The sequence below is a fragment of the Anopheles coluzzii genome, chromosome 3, assembly GCF_943734685.1.
Source record: "Anopheles coluzzii chromosome 3, AcolN3, whole genome shotgun sequence".
Classification (NCBI taxonomy): Eukaryota; Metazoa; Arthropoda; class Insecta; order Diptera; family Culicidae; genus Anopheles; species Anopheles coluzzii.
Window position 1 is genome coordinate 65,418,664 of NC_064671.1, and position 22,419 is coordinate 65,441,082.

Consider the following 22,419-nt stretch of genomic DNA (forward strand, 5'->3'; position numbering starts at 1 on the left):
TCCATTGATTGTGAATTTTTGGTTTTGTTTTTTTTTTCTTCCTTTCACTGACCGTGAGACACGTTAAGACTTTTTTTATTTTTCTTCTGTTTTTTAGTAGTTCTATTAGTATTTCTTTATACAAATCTGCTTACCTTAGCTTTCTCTTCTTTTCTAATTCTTTATCTATAGTGTGAGCGTTATTTGTATATTAATCTTCTTCTTGTGTTTCTTCCTTTTCCTCTTCTTTCTTTATCTGTTTTTTTTCTTGCTTCCTTGCTTAACTACTGAGAATCACATTATCATTTGACGATTTGAGAAAAGGTTTGCATTTTACGGAGAGTTTTTTTGTTCTTGTTGCGTGTTTCTGTATGTTTAGTTTCAATATATCAGTTTGTACCACATTTGTGGCCCTATTTCTGTGAGTGTATTTCTTATTATGCAATCGGGTTTGTTTTATGTTCGGGTTGTTTTCTTTATTTGCGTCTCGCAAAGATAGATAAAGTTAAACACAAAAAATCTAATTTTCATAAAAGTATTATCTCTTTGTACAATGGTGTAGGTAGTTTTGCTTACTCAAACCAAACCATTAAAAGCAAACGAAGCTAGTAGGACTTTTTTTTGTTCAGCAACTCATTCACATAGCTTCTATGTACAGTGGAATATGATGTATGCTAACACTAGTCTGCGCTATAGAGTTTGTTCTTTTCTGAAGCTACACTTAAAAGGCGACATATCCCTCTTTGCATTGCTGTGAAATCAACTGGAGCTCTTCTTTAAATAAAGTCCTGCTTTTCATAATTTTTGTTAATTTATTTCAAATGAGATAAAATATTTCGAAAAACAACACTTTTCATTGTCATTGGCAGAATTAAAAAAAACTAACTTCATAAAAACCATTGAAATAGGCCTACTGCAGTTAAAGCAAAAAGGAAAATTAAAACGTTTAATTCCCTTTCTAAATAGCGTTTTAGCACGCTTTCCGTGTGTGTTTAATTTCTTACACTGGCCATCACAACCATTTTAGTTACTAGTAATTTCCAAATGTACAACATTCAAATCCTTTTCTTGCTTCACTTCCGCACGCGGGGGTATTGTTGCGCCTGCTCGCCTCCAGTCCCATGACAAGCTAGCTTCTCCTAGGAAGGGAGGGGGGAGCAGAATTGTCAACTGTCTCAACTGATTGTCACAATTAAAAACCAACCTGTGTTTGTGTATCTGTGTGCTATATGCCGCTCGCCGTGCCACGACGTAGTCGGGTTAAATGCTACATCGAGCACGCTATGTTGCTATTGCTAAAACAATTCCTTTTCCTACTAACCGGGAGGGTGCGGATAAAGGGGGATTTGAAATACACACACGTTCTACCTGCTCTACGTGTGCGTCAAATATCACCTTGGCTTGAAGTACGTTCGCTCGAAGTATTGCGATCGGTAACGCCACTGGGCTTGTGTGCACCTCGCGACCGTTCAGCATCTCCGACCACTCAACAGCTGCTTGTGTTGGTGCCGGCGTTGAACGCGAAGTAGTAAAAGTCCTGCGACGACTTCGGCATTGGCTACACCGAAGTCTCCAGCTCCTGTCAACAGAAGCTGTCCTTTGACGGGTCCAGGTAGAGGGGCGTCAGGGCATGGCTCGACGACAGGTGATGGTTGGCGTGCGGATAGCCTGCCCCGGCGTGGTGCGGAAGCGGTGGCCCATACCCGACACCCCGCCCAGCCGTATCCAGGTGGACCGCTTGCAGGTGCTTCTTTTCGCCCCGTTTGCGTCGTGCACAGGCCGTCAGGCCGGCGGCTAGCGACAGGACTAGCGTGAGCGTAGCCGCCGCTAGACCAACGTGCAGTGGCGATAGGGGCAACCGTAGATCGCACTCCGTAGGGCTTTCGTCCTGTCCGGAGGGACAGTGCACCTTTCCATCGCACCACAACTCCGCCGGGATGCAGGCCTGCAGCTCCTGGCAGCGATGCGGACAGTCGTGCGCCGGGAAGATCTCCATCCACGAGAACTTGTACTCGATCAGCTCGAGCGGCGGTCGGCGAGGGCTCTTAAACTCAATGATGAGACTCTTGGAGATCTCCATCGCGCTGAACTCGTACGCTCGATCCCAACCATCCGAGAACGCCACCACGTCCGGCCCGGAGGGGCAAAGATCGCGTGAGTTCTTCGGATTGTTCGTGGAGTATACCGTGATGCGGGCGTCCGTTGGACAGGGCGGTGCCGATTGCAGCAACGGTGGCATCCAGAAGCCTTTTAGCTTCAGCACCAGGTAGCTACTGTCCGTTTCGGGCTCCAGCAGCCAGGGTTGTATCAGCGCAGGACATGGCGTCGGCTTCAGGTAGGCATCGCCGCTACGTCCCCGAAGACGCCGCTCGGACCAATCGGTTTCGCATCCGTCGCGTGCGAACTCGTACCGTCCCTCGAAGTAAAAGTCCCGGAAGTCCTGATCCACTTCCATCTGCAGGGTGGTGAACTTCACCTCCACAATGCTGGCCGCTAGTGGGGCGAGCGTAATCGAGCCGGACACGTCCGAGCACAGGCAGTCACGCGGTAGGGGCGATACATCCGTCCACGGTACCTCACTGATGCGCAGGTCTGATACGGGACCACCGTGATGGTTGCAGTGCCAACGACCCGAACGGTTTTGCAAATTCTGACAAGATCTACCTCCAAAGCGTGCCCGTGTGATCGTTAACCTGAAAGAAGAGGAAGAAATACTCTCATTAAGACATTCATGGTGAAGAACTACAGCTACTAAGAGCTCCAATTACTCACCTGACACTCTCACCGCCGCTCGCTTCGAACCGAATAATGCAGGAAATGTTCGGCGAACCTCCCCGACCGTACATGAACACGTTCGAGGGCGATCGGAAGATGCCGCGCGACGCGGAGGAAGAGCGAAAGACACGATCGCACGACTTCGGGTGGAACTGTACGAGTGCGGCCGGTTCTGGCATGGCGGATGGAGCTACGAGTGGCTCCAGAGGAGCTCCACCGAGTGAATTGTCCACAAACTCGTAGCGTAGCTTGAACGCGGACGCTGGCCCGTAAAGCCGTGCCGTACCGATTGGGCTGGGCCGATACTCGATCGTTAGGTCGGAGCCCGTCGACAGATAGCTCTCTGCAGGTAGAATGCAAAATGCGAATGGTTAATATTACAGTGAATGAATTATCAATTAATGAATTATGAGTATTTAGCCTGCGCATTCAATTTGAGGTTCTCGAAAGAGTCATAACTGTTTGGGGAATCACTTATATGTAAATATTCGTTAATATCTTAACTCTCCTGCTTTCAAACATTCTGAAGAGTTAAAAAGTTATGAACATTTAGAATGTAAATAATCTCCAAAATCCATTAATTTCTACGTAGTATTAAATTTCTGAAGAGTCTTTAGTTTATGAACAGTCAAGAGTCTTTATGAATAGAAATGCTTGATGTTTATTAATTTCTTCAGCGATATAAATGTTTGAAGAGTTATGAATCTTTAAAAAATTACAAGACTCTACACAATCATGAAATCAGAAAATATCATGTATCTCAATAACTCTTTTAATTGTTGATATTAATCTCAAAAGTGTCATTTATTTATTATTTATTATTATCTGCCTCAGGAGTGTCCGAAACCGCTCACGGTCTCGCGCCTTCGTCTGCCTGTCCGTTATCCCGGCCTTAATGGCGGACGCCTCCACGCCATCTTGCCACCTCAATTTGGGCCTACCACGCCTCCTCTGTCCTTGTGGACGGCCTAAAAAGACTTTACGGGCTGGGTCGTCCGTTTCCATGCGTACAACATGGTCAGCCCACCGGAGCCTGGCGAGCTAGATTCGCTGTACGACAGTGAGGTTGCCGTACATCTCGTATAGCTCATAAATGTCATACATCTCCAAAAATACAATGAATTTCTAGAGAGTCAAGAGTCTCTATAGAGCCATGAATCTTTAAACATTCATGAGTTTTTCAAGAGTAAGGGATATCTACAAAGTCTCTGGAGAGACATCATCTCTAAATGAGCGAGAATCTTGAAATAATCATGATCTTTTAAAAAATCTTTTTATCAGATACGTTTGAAGAGTTATAAGTCTTTAATAAGTCAAGCTTTTGTACACAGTTATGACTCTTTCAATAGCCATGAATCTAGACTAAGTCATTTCATTTATTATTAAAATCTCTTAAAATTCATAAATTTTCGAAATTTAGAATCAAAACTCACCAAACTTAACACTAAAGAGTCTATGATTCATCACAAAAGATAGTAAACACAAGTTAACTCCCATTCCCAAGAATGTCTCAACCCAAATCCCCAAACCTTACCTTGCGTTGAGCATGGCCGACTCCCCTTCGCTACCAACGAACGGGAGCAAAGTCTCGGCACCTCCTCGCGACAGATCTGCTCGATCAAGCTCGCATTGCGCTGGTACTCCGGTGGTGCGCCTAAAAATACTACAATAAATATCCACACCTCAACTTCCCTCCCCTAAGAGGAGAGCCTTCGACGAATTCAAACTTACCGTAAGGACGCGAAGTCACTGACCATCGCCCGTCCCAGATGCGTAGCTGTGTCACGCACTCGGCCGGTGACTCGAACCCGGTCGGATCGATGGCCGAGTGGTACTTGATAAAGGAAACCCACACGGTTTCGTGCCGTCGGCCCTGGAAGTGGTACAGGCAGGAGCTTTCCGGCGGTAGCGTGTGCTGCGGACTCTCCAGCTCCCCCGTTTGACTCTCGAACGCACTGACAATAAACTCGCACCGGCCCGGCTGCCGGATGTACGACTGAGAGTTGGAGTTGACGTACAGCACCTTCAGGAGCAAACGGGAAATGTAACCACAGACAGGTTAATCGACCGATCGACAAACCGACAAACAATTGCTTGCTTACGTGCACTTCCAGCTCGAAGCCGGGCAGGAAGGTGACCGGATTCGGATGGAACGGCACATCGTACGGGGACGTGTGGAACTCGACACGCATCTCCGGACCGCTCGACACGATATCCGGCAGGACGTCTCCGCCGCAAATGCGCCCAATGGTCGGTGCTTCCGGTGACGCGCCGTCGTAAATGCTCAGATAGTCCTGTGCCTCGTCACACTGCTCCCAGCTCCTGCAGGATCATGCGAAGAATAAGAGAAAGAGAGAAATATAAATTTAAGCGCAACTTTTGTCAAGATTTTCCACAGTTTTCTTTGTCAAAAATCAAACTAAAATAACCCTTCTTGAAATGCTAAAGAGTTTCATTGGACACGGTTTCATCGGATGCCCCGAGGGAGCCGAGAGTCGTAAAAATTTACGATCAGGAAGTATTAGCATTACCGGTTTCGGTCATCAACACGCACCCGCTTCTAATTTGTTTATTGACCCGACTAACCAAATCAAACGGGTGCGATTCATCACGCGAGGCTTGGTGTGTTTCTTTTGCTTCTTTAATGACCAATGACCACTCACTTTTATGATGGCCCCTAGGGCCCCGTAGGCCGCACGATTTGTACCGTATTTAAACCGTTTATTAGGTCACCTTGTGCTGTGCTAACTGGACAACTGCCGCACCAATTTCATGCCAATCAAATGCACGCACGGGCGTTATATAAATGATTGCGCTTTTCAACACCTCACGCGGGTAGGGTTTAGCTGTCTGCTAATTCGATTTGGCCAGTTTTGCCCTGCTTTATTAATGGGGCGTTTAAGCGTTGTTTACTCTAATGAAGGAGTTGTGTTTTAACAAACACTCGCAGCATTAAGATATTTTTTGCTGGTTTTCTTATTAGAGGAAGCTTATAGCTCTTTACTGTATTCGCATGAGCCGTGCCCTCGAAAGTGGACCAGCTGCATGGTGCTTTTTCAAGGCAGGATACATAGATAGGCTAGGAAGATGCATTGCTTGTCAATGGATTATTTTTCAAATAAAATCAACAATCTTTTGTTTTTTTACAAATATTAGTTATAAGTTACTTTTTTTTTATTTCGCGTAATTTATCGCTTTAGATTTATCTTTTGACTTGTCTACTACATTTTAAATCCCTTTTTTTCTGGTCCTTCCTTTCTTATCATTTTCATCTCCTTTCTTTGTCTTCTTTAAATTCCAACTCACATTTATTCATTTTTTGGTTTTTGATTATTGTTAATATCAAACGCATTTATATTCAATTCCATTGTTTATCAATTTAGTTAATTTTGTACCATTTTACTTAAGATGTTTTAACTTTTGCTCACTCTACTTTATTTTATGATTTTATGTCTTATTTTCTACTCTACTTTTAAATATTTGCTTCGTTTTCAGTTCATGATTCGTTCTGCTACATTTACATTGAAAATACTTGTGTATTGTTTTTCATTCTTCCAGAAATCATTATTTTACAATACACATCAATTCTTTTGAATATCTGCTTTTTCCTTGTCAAAATAGTAATTAAGGTTTATGTATTGCACAAATTAATTTGAGTTTCATACTCTAATATATAATATGGGAAATTTCTATTTAATTCATTCCCATTTCGTAATTCCAGCAAAGAGCTTTAATGTGTTACTGACTGACAGAAACACAATACTAAATTTATTTAACTATAAAAATACCACAATGTGTTGTAAGCCGCTAGAAACCCTCAACTGCATCATTACTATGTCAGCAAATCAACAACAACAGCCTGTCATGATTTCAATTCAAAGCAAAGCGCCAATTTTTCGAAACAATGTTGAACCACTGTGTGCTGTGTGGGCTCCCCATTTTTCCATTTTTCCACAAAAGTATTAAATTACTTCTATCCATCATCTGTGCCGCCTACATACTTCCCACACAAACATACACATCGGAACACTTCAATGTAACATTTTCATATCGAACGTATTCTAACACCTTCCAACAAACGGTGCCAGACGCGCATCCAACCGTAGCCCCTGCCCGCACACCACAGGCGCCCGAAAAACTCCAAGCGCTGTATCGCCCAATTGATTTTCCAATCAAATTATCGTACCTTCATTCCCGCCACATGCACACTCATACCGTGTGCTCCTTCGAAAAGCAATCAAACGCAAAAGACTCGCTTCTAAGCCCCGGGATTGGCCACGGCCAGTTCGGCTAACTGGTTAACGGTAAAGTTTTTAGTCACTCCCTGCGCCTTCTTCGCCGTGGTCTTCGCCTCACCTGCGCTTCAACCAAAAGCCATGCCCCATGGACAAGTTATGCTCGAATAGGCTAGTGGGAACTGTGTATGCGTGTGTGTGTATGTGTGTGTTAGTGTGAGTTCGTTTGCAAAAGGAACAACTTTCTTTCCCGCACGGAATCTGTTTCGAAATTTACCTCAAATCCTTAACCCAACAGGTTTTCCATAAATCCTTAACTTTTTTTTCTCTACATATTCGTCCCGTCCCTTCCCCACTTATTGCCATCCCAGTTTCATCCCATTTCGAATCCAATACATCCTTTGCTGGTTTTACCCCCATTCAAACCACAACCATCATTGTGGAGGGAACTTGCCGAAGGGAGCGTATCGGGTCGCGGGAACTGAACATCGCTCGATCGCCCCAAACAAACTAGAGAGCAAGTTTTTCGCCGTACCTTACTTTCCTATTTCCACCATTCCACCACCTCCGCCGTGCAAAAGTTTGCTTGTTCCTTCCGCAGTAAGCTAGCAGCGATGCGATGCAGCGAAAATCGGCTCACGATGGTTCCGAAAACCGAAGCAATCAATGCCCCTGAACAATTCCGCTTAACTAGATACAAATATACACACACACCTTCCCACCGGCGTATAGTGGCGGTAGACGAATCAGGCGGTGGGCAGGTGAACCTCTCCGCCGAGCGGTTAAAATGCATCATTGCACCTATTTAGCTTTAAAATATTTCCCAGCCAAACGAGAGCGCTGTGCACATTCCGAAGAATGCACCATCTTTAAGTTACTCCTTTTCGGGATGCCAACCAACCGTACTGAAAAGGCTACAAGGTCTGTGTGTGTGTGGGTCGGAGTGGGTATGTGCGGTTGGCTATAATAATTTGAAATAATAATTTACAAGTTTTGCATTGGAAATTGCTTTCCAGGCAGGAATGCCCCTAGCCCCAAGCCTGTCTCGGGGGTTGCGTCTGCCCCACCTGAACGAGTCTATTTTGGCTGCAGATGGATAAATTTTCAACGTTTCACTATCACCATCCAACTGCTGCTGCTGCTTCTTGCCAAAGCCTTCGCTTGCCAGCGTTACGGATAAAACTCCGGGCCCGGAACTTTTCCCCAGGTGCGCTTTCGCCCGGCCCGTAGCCGAAATGGAAAGCCGTAAATTCTCTATTCGACCGAGTGGATGAGATAGTTAGCCCCGTTAGTTATAGTGCTAGCGACCATATGGAAAGTGTGCGCTTGCCCCTGAGAACTCACCGGGATCGTGTAAAGTAGTTTCGGGGGGGAGCTGAAATCAGGAAATCTCGCCCTCCCTTCTGCTCAATGTTCCACAGCAAAAGGAAATAGCTCAGTTCCAAAAGGGTCTGCACTGCACAGCCGAAAGAAGAAAGAAACAAACGCCCTGGTGCGCAACGTGGTCGATTTATGGCGATATTAAAGTAAAATATTCAACCATATTCAACCGGTGTGCGCTCTGGCGGGATGCTGGGCATGTCACTTACGTTAGATAATTTTGCTAATTGACTTGTTATGCATTGGAAGTGAGTGCGTGCAGTGAGTGCTATAAAATATACGTTTTCTCTCGTACGATACGCCTGCATGTATGCAATCGGTATAGCAAAATGACCCTGTGACGGATTTTTGAACGTAAGCCCCTTTCAAATTTCTTTTTTCTATCGTTTTCATTATGTAGTTTAGAGTGTCATGTTACAATTTCTACATTGAAAGGGAAATAGTAAACCAGTGTACATTATTTTACTTGGAAAAGGCTTCAATTGATCCAAAAAGTTGCTATTGAATAAAACTATTTTAATTATTGTATCGCTTTGAAGCCGTCTCTGCAATGTAAGGCTATAACCTAGCTTACCGCCCGCACATTTCCTACCTATCGCCACACGAAACAACCTCTTTGACCGATGTACACCTCTCTTTTGTTCCTCCACCTCACCAGGTAACCCGGTGCAATATGTTACATTTTAAATGCACAACCGGACACCGGCCGCCGCCACGGCCCTCATCAAAGGGAAACTGAGCGCGGTTTTCCGCGGAGATGGTCATATTTAATTACATTGCTGGTTTTTGCGGTTAAAACATGCGAGACGAGCTGCGCAGCACAGGTCGCACATGTTCATCGAGGTTTGAAGTGTACCGGACCCGGCACGGGCTTACAACGGGGGGGGGGGGGGGACTCAACAATACCTCCCTCGTCCGTCGTAATGCGAAATAAAACAAGTACAGCGCATCACACAAACACAGCACACTCACGCAGTAATAATATCCAGTTGAAAAGTAGAAAATTAAACATTTCCATCGCATCGCATGACGGACACCGTGCTGCGTTACCGCAACATCCTTGTGCGTTGGATTTCATTCCGAGCAGCTGCGGGGAATGTGGGGAAAGACTCTCCTGCGCCCCAGCCAAGCAATCAATTTTCATTAACAACCCCACCAAACATGGAGTGACGCACCGTGACGCAGATTGGCATAGTGACTGCCAATGCCTGGCAGGGCAGGGTGTTGGATTTATTCTGTCCGCAAAACGTTGGAACAGGGATTATCGGTATTGGGTGTCCCTGTTGTTTTTTTTTTTTGTTGTGCTCCGGCCGTGCCAGATTGAAAAGGTTTCAATAAGGAGAACGTTTGAAAAAGGGTATTTTTGTTATGGGAAAAGGCTTCCAAAACGTTATTATAACTCATAACAAGAAACAATTCACGTGCTGTAGACACACAAAAAATGCAGCGAGTTGATTATGGTGGAAACACACACATTCATCTCCTTTAAGCCAACCCAATACAATAGCATGACCCCAATTTATCAACCAATCTGACCAACTCCCATGTCAACGTTGGCAATATTTTGCGGGACAGCGTAAGCAAGACGATGATCCATGGTGACGGATGAACCATGTACCCAGACGGCTGGCCGGTTGGTTGTGATAAATTTATGTTTTTGCCCTCCTCTGTCCCTTCACAACAGTAGTGAAACAAAACAACAACAAAAACCGAAAAGCACGTAACAAAAAACAAACGTTACATCGTTTAATTGTGGTTTATTTCAAACATGGAATTAAATAGGTGGAAACATCATTAAGCAAAGGCTTTACACGAGCGTGCGGGGATGTGTCCGTGTGTAAAATGCTTGTCAGCATTTTTTGCGTTTTTTGTTGGTGCCCGGTTCTGTTCATCAGTCACTTTGATGTTGCATGTGTAAATAATGAAGCTTCATTTTGATAAGCAATTCAGCAGCAGTGAACAAATAAAAAACAGACACACACCTTCACAGCAACCAGTTAAGGCTGTGTAAGTGGTGCCTGGTTTTGGGACATTGATGATGATTAATAATTTACTTGAGGATGCATTTACATTCATTTGCTTTAAATATTAAAGTTCAAACAAAAGAGCTCATTCGAAAGGTCTCGTTTTATATTAAAAACCACTACTATAATGTATTTTCAATCTCTTGCCCAGTCTGTTCACGTATAATCGGATTTAAGCAATATCTCTTTTCTTGGAATGCATCGCCAAGATAAAACAGGAAATATTGAACGGAGCTACTGGACGTACTCATAAATCTTTTTCCAGGAATACATTTCAGGCTTTTCAGCAAGATTATACCCTTGATAGCTCCGGGCTCGATTTCGCTTACGAAATGGTGCATTTAAAATGTTTGTAAACCGTTTTTCTGCACTCTGGACCGGTCTGGTGGTACAGTCAGTGGCGGTATAACGGTGCGCGGACTGAGCGGCCGCGGGAGGCTTCGTCAATGTAGGGGCCCCGTGTATGTTAATTCCAGCATATAACAGGTTGGCTGATAAATCCCCGGTCTGACACATAGATGGCGCCGCTAGTATTAAATGCATTTTTTTATATAGTACCAACCTTCAAATGATTCGTGTCAAAATTTGACGTCTGTATGTCAATTAGTTTGTGAGACAGAGCGTCTTTTGTCAAGCAACTTTTGTTAATTTGTTGTTCCTCCAAGACCACGCACCGTGCCACAAGTCATTGAGAACGATGGCAAAAAATCATGAATTGGGCATCCTTTTGAGGTCTGAGAATAAGAAAAAGTCGCTGGGGCCAGATCTGGAGAATACGGTGGGTGGGGAAGCAATTCGAAGCCCACCACTGGGTACAGTCGTCAACTTTTGAAACGTAACAACATGCCCGTCTTGGGTTCAAGTCCCGAATAGACCGTGTCCCTATACGTAGGACTGACTATCCTGCTATGGTAACAATAAGTCACTGAAAGCCAAGCACACTTCACTAGTAACTGGCAAGCCTTGACCGACAGCGGTTGTTGTGCTAAAGAAGAAGAAACCGTTTTTCTTCTTGCTGATTGTATTTGTTGAAAAGTTTTGAAAAAGTTTGAAAAAAAGCGAATGGTAATCTTAAAGCCAACAGCAATGATCAATGCATAACCGGTAGGACATTCATTCTTTAAGCATCGACAATTCAGATATTCACACAATTTGTAGTATTCTGAATAAACACTCAGCCAGATAGTCAGACCTTGCTATGGGGGGACGCTTGTTAAATTGTTCGAGTTTACGGCTCTACAACGGGACTGTCCCAAATGGAAAAATTTGTATGGGTAATTGAGCTGCATAGTTTTTTTACTATTTGAGTATTGAAAAGAACCTATTTTTGCACGGATAAAGTTCCGTTTTACAATAAGTTGATTGAAATTTTCATTTATTTATTTATTTATTTATTTATTGATATGCATTAATTGCATCTGGCTTTCATAGCCTACATACAATACTTAAGCCTAGACCTACACCTGTAGTTGTGCAGACCACTAAAAATCACACAAAATTTAAGAACATTTGGGAAAAATAAAGGACTGATTGAAAACACTAACAATGGATCGTTAGCACTGTAAAGATGACAGCGATGGTCAATGGATAAAATTTGTCGGAGCCTTAAAACTCTGCCTGGAACGTAAAAATTTAATGAGGACAACAAGTAAGGAGCATCGATGAATCCAGTCCACAATTTAAACATGAATAACCCCTGGGCCACTTTCCTACGATTCTCCAAAGTATCAAGCCCTAACAATAAACGGCCCGACCGGTACGATGGAAACTCAGAACGATTTCTTCATAGCAGCCTACTAAGAGCAATTCGAATGATTCCTTCCTATCGATTTTAGTAATTTGAATCGGAGTCCACGCACCAGACGCATATTCAATGAACGGACGGACAATACAACGCTTTTAGCGTTCCTTTTAGCGACACAAAGGATCATGAAACATACGGCTAGACCTAAGTATAAAACCTAAAGTCCTGTTTGCTTTGGTAATAATAGCGTCAAATTATTGATCTAAGTTAAGATTAGAGTCTTAACTGCTTTACTAAAGTATTTTTAGGTAAGTGTGGAAATGGAAAACCGATGTTTGAGTCATCAAAGTTTGTAAAATAAATGTTTGGTGTAAACGAAACATCTAAGTCGCCTTATTGTAGAATTGATCACCTCGATCAATTTTGCGCCATAAAACAAGCGATTTAGAGGCTACTACTGTATACTAAAATCCAACATCCTCTACCAAAAGTACATCTAACGCTGAGTGGGAGATTCGCTAACCGGATCTGCAACAAACCATCCCCACTCGGCCATCAATATTCCTAAGCTCTTTGAACCATTAAAGCACCAAAATACACACACAAAAAACCCAATCTCCGTATGTCCGTTCACCGATATGTGTTCCGCGGCCCTGTCCGCAAAAAAAAGAGAACAATCTCTTGCACACGTGCATCACTGTTTAGATCGGAAGCTTGCCCCGGTCGGCAAGCTTCGCGGCCATCAATAATGAATTACCTTAAAATCCGGTTGTTCGCCTCGTGGTGTGTCGCCTGCTCCTTCATGTTTAATTTATGCCCGTCCGGCTGCCGAAGGACGATCATCGCGTGCAGACCGCTCGGGGGCGCCCGATGATTAATATAATATTTACATGTTAAATTGCGTGGATAAATGCCGGGATAGTTGGGCGATCGTATCCTGCAGGTCCTGTAAATAAAGCAGTGGAGAGGAAGAGATAGAAAGGTAACATGTGAGAGACAGAAGGTATTCATCAGCGTCAGCATTTTCATCGTCTGGTGACGCTGTGTCAAGCTGTATACGAGCTGAAAGTGGCAGTCGATTGGGTAATTTATAATCCAGCCGGGTGCAACCAACGAGCGGGTCCTTTAGAGCTCCATTTTTGCTGCGCTCTGGTTCGTTTTTCACCCAAATCTCGTACCCTTAAATACGGGATTAGAAGAAGTGATGCGTGTGCGTGGGGTCGTGAGCTGACATCACACCTTCATGTCCAGCGTGGGACCTGCTGGAGCTTGCTTAAAACTGCGATGTGAACCACTGGCAACGCCCCGTGGGAAAAGCTCATCGCTCGAACGCAATGATTCCGGGAAATTCCTTTTTTTTGCTGCCGTTGTTTCATCCCCGAACGACTACAACCAATCCAAACACGTACGCCAGCGTCCCGGAACTTACCTTTTGTCGCAGTCATAAAAGTTCCGATTGCAGTAGCTCCCGGGGACGAGATCTCCGTTCCATATCCGGTTGTCGTTCCTGGTAGGTGAAAAAGGGGGAGCAACAGATGCACACAAAAAACGAAAGGTTTCATGTTAGTAAAAAAACAAACAACGACTAGCAATCGTACCCATAATACCCAGTCCCACGGCACAAACACACGCCCGGTTCGATGATAAGAAAAATGTAGGATTAACTGAACATATTATTCTCCTGCCAATAAATACAAGCTTTCCGTTTATATTTACTCCCCGTTTCCTTCGGCACAGGATGAACGATGGGTGTGTGTATGTGTGGGGACCCATCGATTGTAATGGATACGAGCCCATTCGTATTGTGTATTCCGGGATTTTCCTATTCTTTCTGCTGCGCACCTTTCCGCAGTGAGAAAAATGTGTAAAATGCAATAACCTAGATTTAATGCCACCATCATAAAGGGAGGCAACCTGGTGCGCTCGTACCTTCCCTTCCTATTTCATTGTTGCTGTGAGTGCGTTAACATCGTTCGTTTTTATTTTTTCTATCACGCTCGCCCTATCCTACAGGGCACAGTTTTCTTTATTTATATTTTCTAGCTTTTCCCCGCCACCAGAGCTATCCCAACTAACCTTGGGCATGGGTGCTATCAACGTATGGGCGGGTCGAGAAACGATCGTAAAACCAACTTTTATAGTTTATTACTTAATGGAATTTTCAATTTTCACTTTTTCCTCGGGTGTGACGCGGCTGTTGCTGTTGCGGTGTTTTCTTTTCATGGAAAAAATGGTAGAGAAAGCTTGCTGGAAAAGCACATTTCACATTCCTCGATGTGATATGGTACAGAGAAAAATAAAACCAAATGGCAGGTAAATCAAAGATTATGCTCGCTGTCACGAAATTCTTTCCCTTGGTAACTTTAATCTAATCTCTTTTCTAATCGTGTGTGTTTGTATATTTTTACTGTCAATAAAACTGGGTAAAACCGCTCCCTCTTCGATAACGAACCCATTACACATTACCTTAGCTTTGCATCGCTGTGCCGCAGGAACTTGTAGATGAGCCGAAATTCGAACCCGTTCGACACGCTGCCACTGGCCGGCGGTTGCTTGTCTAGCCGTAGCGTCACGTTGACCGACTTTGTCTCGCTGTAGTATATCGTGTAGCCGGAAGCCGTTCCGCACCATCGACCGTCCAGATTCGGCAGCCCCTGTTCGCTGATCGTCATGAACCCCTCCGTACACTCGCCGTGTTGTTTGACGTCGTGATAGTTTTCGACAAATTTCCCGATGCTAAACTTGGCTAGATTTAGCTGCGAAAAAAGGACGAAAGTAGATGAATGTAAATGATAACGTATTTTTTTTTGTACATGATTAAATTTATCTTTTTGTGCAATTTTGTAACAACAAGTTCTTAGTAAATGTCGCTTTAAAGTGAAAATGTTCGGGTTGGGGTTTCAAAGACACAGCTCGGACATCTGCCTTTAAGAAGGAATCTTTTTCAAACAGATTTTTTTGTATTATTTTTGCCCCAAACCAGGTCCAGCTGACACAATCCTAAAAGGTAATAAATCTGTATCAATAAGATTAAGGACCCTTTTACTCATGCGAGTAAGGCTTTCAATGGAAAAGTTTGTCCCTAATACCCTATACAGCACTCATGTTGAATCGGAAGTTCAGGATTTTGTTGAAGAAAAAGATACAATTACTGTGTTTTAACGCATTAAAATCCAAAATTAAATTCAAACATTATTCAATGTTCACTGTTGAATGTATTCTCTTTTAATACCAAAACTAATGTCCCTCAACACTTGCTATAATTACTTTGTTTTTTTTTCTTCATATATTCATTACAGCAATTGTTCACTCGCTCTCGCTAAAACCTCGCACACAATCTCCTAAATAGTGTGCAAGCAAAAAAAAATGGGACGATGGTCGGTTAATGGTTCCGACTAATCCCGTTCCCGTTCAGGCACAGCCTTGGTACTGGCTACCGTGATTAAAAAACTTTCATATTACTTGCACTTAAGCTCTCCATTTCATCGCCGCCTTCGCTTAATCTTTGGTCCCCTTCGGAGTTCATTCTTTTTGCTGATTTTTTTTCTACTTTGCTGTGGTAGTTTCTTCTTTTGCGTCTCACAATCTTTTGTAATACTTTCGCTACTTACAAAAAAGGGATCGAGAAAACAAGCGGGTTTTGCTAAAGACGGTATAAAAATGAAGCTTTACACGCTTTCTGATGCCCTGCGGCTCAGTTTTACATTTGATGGTTCTTTTTTTCTCTTTCTGAATTTATTCAGCATTTAAAAAAGGAACCATGGAAAGCTGCTCTCCTAAGTTATAGCGGAAACATATTGTTAAAACATTTTATTGTTCGCCGTTGCATTTATTTTAAAAAAGCGTTGTTTTGGCGCGTGAGTTGCATAGTTTGCTATAAAGACGCCTAAAGGTATGCAACTGGAATAAAAAATTGGAATTGTTATGTTCCGGCATTCGTTCCTTACTAGGATTTCACTTATTTATAGTTATATCCTCATTGTACATGCAATCTGCTTTAAATATGTAAAATGCTTGTACATCAATTCAAACTGAAACATCGAATTTAAAAAGCCAGCGCTAGCACGCTTTAGCGCTAGCAAAATATGTGCCTTTCTTTTTATAAAACTAAACGATATGTATCGAGCAAACCAGCGATGGCATGAAACAAAGTTATCTATGATTTTTCAATTAGATGATTGGTTAGTTCCAGTCAATGTGTGCGAATAAAACGAAATCTTTTAGCTCCGAAACCAGATACAAACTTTTGTCAGAAGCTCACAAAGCTTTCCCCGATACGAAACCGTTCGATTATCAAACACGATTACAGGCACGACCATTGCTTGGCAGCGACTTTGATACAACACAAACAAATCGCCACCACCACATTCCACTGTTGGCGTTGCACTAGCTAGATCCATTAGATATTTGCCATCATCGTGCGCCCCCGCAAAACCTCTCCATTAACAATTTTGATTTGTTCTCCGATCAGAGAGAAAGAACTCCAACCATTCCCAGTAGCATCATCGGGTCCATCAAAGTGTGAAACAAAGTTTTCTGTTTGACTAGCGGAATAAATTAAACAATTTTAGAGCTTTGAAGCGGGCAGCGCCGTGTAGCAAACAGCCAAGAGATGGCTTATTCCGAGAACGAATTCATTCGTCCTGAAACACACAGTTCCGCAGCGATACTTATGCTTCCCCACCCATCACCCATGGACCACGGACCTATTAGCATAAGTCAGCGCGAATGAAAAAGTCAACAAAATTGGAAGCAAATTGAATTAAATGTAAATAAACTGGCCTCGTGCACCGTGGATTTGTTGATCTAATTTAGTGGCATTAGGCAATGGTGGTGGGCTTGTTGCTCCGGAATCGAATGTCTTCAGTTGTGGCTTCAACCTGCCCGCTATAGTGCAAATGCGTTTGTTTGTTGCTACAGATGCACACGCGCAATCTTTACAACTTCAATCCCTGATGACCATATAATAATGATTGACGTTTACAAGGAAAATACATCACAAAGATGCTTTTGATCAGGACTATTTCGGTGCTTCCCGGGCGGCATTTTTTGTTTCGTGTTTGCTCCTGTTGCTCGGTAATTAAATTGATGGTTACCACAACCTCTGCTCGATCGTTCCAACCGTGCTCCAAAACAGTTCAATTAAGTAGTGGACAGAAGACACCGACAGAGCCAAATTTCGCTATAGGCAGAAGCCCAAGAAAGTTCGCTTTCCTCCAGCCTCAAACGCAAAGTTTTAGTAAGACCTTGCTTGTGTGCTGCCTATGCGGAAGATCTACAAGAAAGGAAACCGTTCTGGAAACGATATCTACCCCAACTCGTAGTCATACACACGCGTTAAGGCATACGCATATACACACACACTTTCACCAAGACACACTACCCGACACACTGCATAGATTTCGCTTTTCCCTATTTATCAATTAGAGATGAACATGAAAATTCACTCTCTGCTGCCGTCAACCCTCAGGGCAAAGGAAACCCCGTGGAACGAGAGCACATTTTTCACTTTCAATTTGGTTATTGATTTCGGCGCTTCGTCCTTGCCGGCGTGTGAATGAGCTGGTGGTGTCTTTCCACGGGCCCTACCGTTCTCCTACCCGTTTCACTCGCCGTAACACGTTCAATGTAGCAAGAAGAATTGGGGTTTGTGTTCTGTTTCAGAACAAAACCAAGAAACAAAAAAAGAACATCCAACAGGCAGCTTCAACGCAAAAGCGAAATGGTAGTCGAACATGCGATTTGACGTTTGTCAGTAGTTTTCCGCGCGCCTGACGAGAACCCACAAACGCGCCCGGGCGTGCCGGAATGGTGAAAGCGTTGCAGTAAAAATGAGAAAGTACCTTCTACACGGGCGAACCAATAGCAATCGTAACAAAACGGATGGAAAGCCGGGAGCCCAGGGAGTGATTTCTACCGACGGAGGAAAAGAAGTGAACAACAACAAAAAAGAGGAAAAGATGCGAAGAATTTATGACCATCCATTAGTGCGGTAAAAGCAACAAGAAAACGGGCCACTTTTTGATTATCATTATGGTTTGTTGAAAATTTAATTTATGAAGACGATGCCGGTGGCAATCTTCGGCAGTTCGAACGAACCCGGCAAGCCCGGCGTCGTTGACGGATGAATGGGCCGCAGAGGTACACGGACATAGAAGCTCGGGCCGCAGCCACACACACACACACACATACACAAGAGCGGATGTCATTCAAAGGGGGGATTTTTACGAGTACCGTTTTGTGCTTACCTGTACAATGTCACCGTAGAGGCCACCGGTGGCCGTAAAGTTTAGGTGACACACGAATGGATACACGCCGTGGGGGTTTTGTATCTGCAGCTCGTACGTTCTTCCGGCCTCACCGTGCAGGGTGCGGTTGCATGCTGAAACGAAATGGGCAGATAGAGATGGAGTTAGTTGGAATCAATATTGAAAGACGTATTCAGAAGGATCTAGCATAATTTGTATCTTGCTCCGGGAAAATGGATGTTTTAAATGTTTCAATCAAAAACGCATTGAAGGATGTTGGGAATCCTCCTTAAAAGTGTCCCGTTATAGCTTTAAAAAGTCAAATATGAACAATATACTGCATACTTTTAGGCGTGTTACATAATTTTCGAAATAGTATTCATGTGTTGTAAATGATAAGCTATAAATTGTTATAAGGTGCTATATGTAATTCTGTCCAATGAATTATGTCCAGAAAAATATAATAAGTACAGTAGAACGTCGATTATCCGGGGGCGGATTAACCGGCGGGCGGCTTAACCGTGCGCATAAATGAGACAGCTGTTCAAACGTACAGCGAACATTTGCAGCGATTGTCAAGTGGGCAACCAGATTTTTGTGCAGCTCTAAAGTGTCTAGTGATATTTTCGATATTCATTTTTGTGCATGAACAGTTGTTAAACCTATAGTTATTGAATAAAATAATATTTTACTAACAATTCATCGATTTATTCAAGTTGGATTAATCATAAAACTAATAAAAAACTAGTAATAAAATAATTTTTATATGAAAATGACATTTCTTGAACCATTATCCGTGCAAATCGATTAACCGGCAACCGTCCGGTCCCGAGCTGCCCGGATAATCGACGTTCTACTGTATTGAGTTATAAATATTTTATTACAAAAAGGAAGACAGAATTCAATACCAAGATATGTATCAGTATCAGTTAATAAAATATCTCATATAAAAATAGCATACTTTTAGGCGCTATGATTGTTATAAATAGTGTTCATGTGTTCATGCATGAACAAAAAAATTCAAGATTTTTTTTTAAATAAGTATTAAGGAAAAAAAATTAAAAAATTAATACAAAATCAATTTTAAGAAATGATTGGGTTGGAAAAGAGTAATTAATCTAACATCAAGTGAGAAATAACAATTAATTAAATAAAAAATAATAAAGAAAAAATAAAATAAACATAATTACATACTATCAGGCGTTTCAGCTAACACATTCAATCGATTGTTGAACAGACCTCCACAAATTGAATAAAGTGCATTATGTTAAAATTCAGTTAATAGACAACTTTAAACACGAATGGCATAGTTTTAAGCGCATTAAAAACAACCCGATGAAATGCAAATCATCTCCGCTTGCAGCTTTAAACCATTAAAGTAGAAGAAAACTCCCCCCTCCCAATCTACCATTACTCCTAAGCGCACCTTGCTCAACTGGTCAACCGGTGCTGCATGTTCGATTGCGGTTCCTGCGGTGGCTTTGCCCTTAACCCACCCAACCCGTTCGCCCGGTGGCGCTTGATTTGCATTCCGCACGGCAAACCCTGCCGGTAACTACATCCAATTTACCCGTATGTCACACTTCACTGTATCAAAATCCGTCCACCGCAAAGCCCACCACCAGGAAGCCATTCCACAGCTCCATCACCCACAACACGCCGGCACACGTTTGTCGGAAGGAGTCCACAAAACTCTAGCTGCCCCATCCTTCGGTTACGGTTACCTGCTACAACTTTGGTTAATTTTTACTCTTTTCACGGGAGAATCAAGGGGAACGGCAGGGCAGCGAACAAGCACGTAGGTAGCAGGAAAACTTTTTCCAGCGCGGTGCAAATTTTCAATCGCTTAAAAGCCGAAGCACAATCGTCCGTAACCGTGCTGGAAAGTGTGAGCCCCCTTTTCCGACGACGACGTGAGCAAAATCCGAGAGAAGGATCACCTCAGCAACTTTGTACCTTTTTGGTACGGCGGAAAGGCACAGGATTTTGGGAAACAAAAGGAATGCGAATGCGAATGATCCGGAAAAATCGGAAATCTCGCACGGGAACGAACGAACTCGGCCGGGAAAGTAAGTGGCACGGCGAAAGTAACCGCCTGCCGTTAATTTAATAAATTCAATATTCTTCCGGGCTTCGGGCAAAGTTTATGTTAAATTCTCTACACACTTTGGCGCACACACACACACACAGCGAGTGCACCAATATCTCGTGCGAATCAAAGCGTCACGTAGTCTTTTTTTGTGCTGCGAGTCAGACTGTATGTGTGTGAGTGTAGGAGCAAAAATCGAGGATCAAACAACTCGAGCATATTTTAACCGAACAGCGCGCGGGCGCGCTTCTTGCATACTTTCGGGCGCTTTCTGGCAAGCTACCGGTTGGCTAAAGTTTTTACGGATAAATCCACCTCTGTACGCTTCCGCTTGGCCGGCTGGTACCATGGCGCAGAAAGTTCATTTCTTTGCAGTTATTATTTTTCGTTGCTAAGACTCTTTTTTTGTGCTTCTTTTTGCAACGTATAAACCCCACCCAACCTTCTTTCGTGCCACTTCGACCCCGGAATGCATTTTTCCTTTGGAAGCACACAATCCAGGCGAAAGATTTTGACGCAAAATCCAGGGGCAAAGGGGCCAAAGAAATTCGTTCGTGCAGCCCGTCAAACGGTGAGGTGAAACTTTAATTTGTTGCCGTCCGCGTCGCGTGTGCGTGTGACGGGAGTTTGCTTCGCTTTCCTGTACCAGTGTATAACCGAAGCGCTAAGGTGCATTATCCAGCGTATTCGTGGCAGCTTAACGATGTTTTTTTTGTGAATTTTATTTTCTAAAACTCAACCAAAAAAGTGGTGCCCAAACATTTGCAATCCATTCGAAAGTTAAACGCCACAGCTGCGTGATGCCAAGGTGGCATATCAGTTCGGAAAGGAAAAGAACAAGAACAACCTTTGGCGCATAAAAGTTGCAATATTTTTCATAATAAAACCACAAAACGAAACATAAAGAAAGGGAAATCCCTTCCATCGCCGCCATAAAACCAGTAACGCACCCAGCGAAACCGAAGCGAAACGTCTTCGTAACAGCGCTTCCTTTCCTAATTTCCTGATCATAAAACAGTCCCACCATTGCAATTGCCGTCCGGTGTCCGAACTGGGGTCGTTTTCTTTCAGTGAACGCGGGCAAATAATTGAACAAGCTTTCCAGCGGAATGTCCCGGAGCCACCACTCCACTGCTGTCGGTCGCAGTTTCCGCAGAATTAAATGACCATTAATTAGCACGACATACGCTCAAGATCTCGACCACGTCCGAGGCAGGGATTAGCCGGACCGTGTATCTGTGCCGTGTCAAAGGTCAGCCGTGGTGTGCGCAATAAAGCCACCGTCGTTGCCCGTCGTGATGGCATTATTACCATTAGCAGTAGGTTACGGGCAGCATCGGGTGGTTTGGTTGTGCGAAAAAAATGCTTCTTCTTCTACTGCTGCTGCTGCTACTCGTTTATAACTAAAGATTATGTCACGTATAAGTGACTAACGACGGCTTCGCTCGAAATCTGTCCGGGGTTTTCTTGCATGTTTTTTCCATGTAGGCAAAATGTCGCGGCTGCTCGCACAGGATGAAAATTCTTGTTTCACCTTTTGTTTCACGGTTTTCTTCTCCCCAAAACACACACACACACACACAATCACAAGCACGCGAGCCACCAGCTGCAATTTAATTTGTTCCCTGTGCTCTGTCCCTAATCCCGCTGTGTAATTTTAATGGATTAAAGTTTACTGCTGCCTGCACGGTTTGATAGTAAGTAAATTACTGCGGTACTTTCGCGCCAACTTGCCATCCCACCCCCTCTAGGCAAAGGTTTTAGAGGTTCAACCTCACGCACAGCTACACGTATGAGTCCCTATGTAAGTGTGAGGGCACTCCTCAGCTCCTTCCAAATATCCAAATGCTGTGCGCGGCTCACACTCGCTATCGCTTTCATAATGCTGATCCCCGACTTGAATTATGCGAATCATTATATACGGGGTGGATAAACAAAACGGCGG

General features: G+C 43.5%; 1 protein-coding gene across 2 annotated transcripts in view; it reads right to left on the reverse strand.

Annotated features, from left to right (window-relative positions):
* Nucleotides 1-888: 888 nt before the first annotated feature.
* The window catches only part of LOC120960171 (uncharacterized), a 284,474-nt gene continuing 262,943 nt past the window's right edge, over nucleotides 889-22,419 (reverse strand). For both annotated transcript variants that reach the window (XM_049609379.1, XM_040384180.2), the window contains 9 exons: nucleotides 18,386-18,519; nucleotides 14,604-14,893; nucleotides 13,567-13,644; nucleotides 12,895-13,083; nucleotides 4,857-5,076; nucleotides 4,486-4,777; nucleotides 4,289-4,408; nucleotides 2,752-3,097; nucleotides 889-2,672 (listed from right to left, as the gene is read on the reverse strand). In XM_049609379.1, the coding sequence (XP_049465336.1) occupies nucleotides 1,562-2,672; nucleotides 2,752-3,097; nucleotides 4,289-4,408; nucleotides 4,486-4,777; nucleotides 4,857-5,076; nucleotides 12,895-13,083; nucleotides 13,567-13,644; nucleotides 14,604-14,893; nucleotides 18,386-18,519 (2,780 nt within the window). In that variant the 3' untranslated portion in view covers nucleotides 889-1,561. The remainder of the gene's footprint in view (nucleotides 2,673-2,751; nucleotides 3,098-4,288; nucleotides 4,409-4,485; nucleotides 4,778-4,856; nucleotides 5,077-12,894; nucleotides 13,084-13,566; nucleotides 13,645-14,603; nucleotides 14,894-18,385; nucleotides 18,520-22,419) is intronic.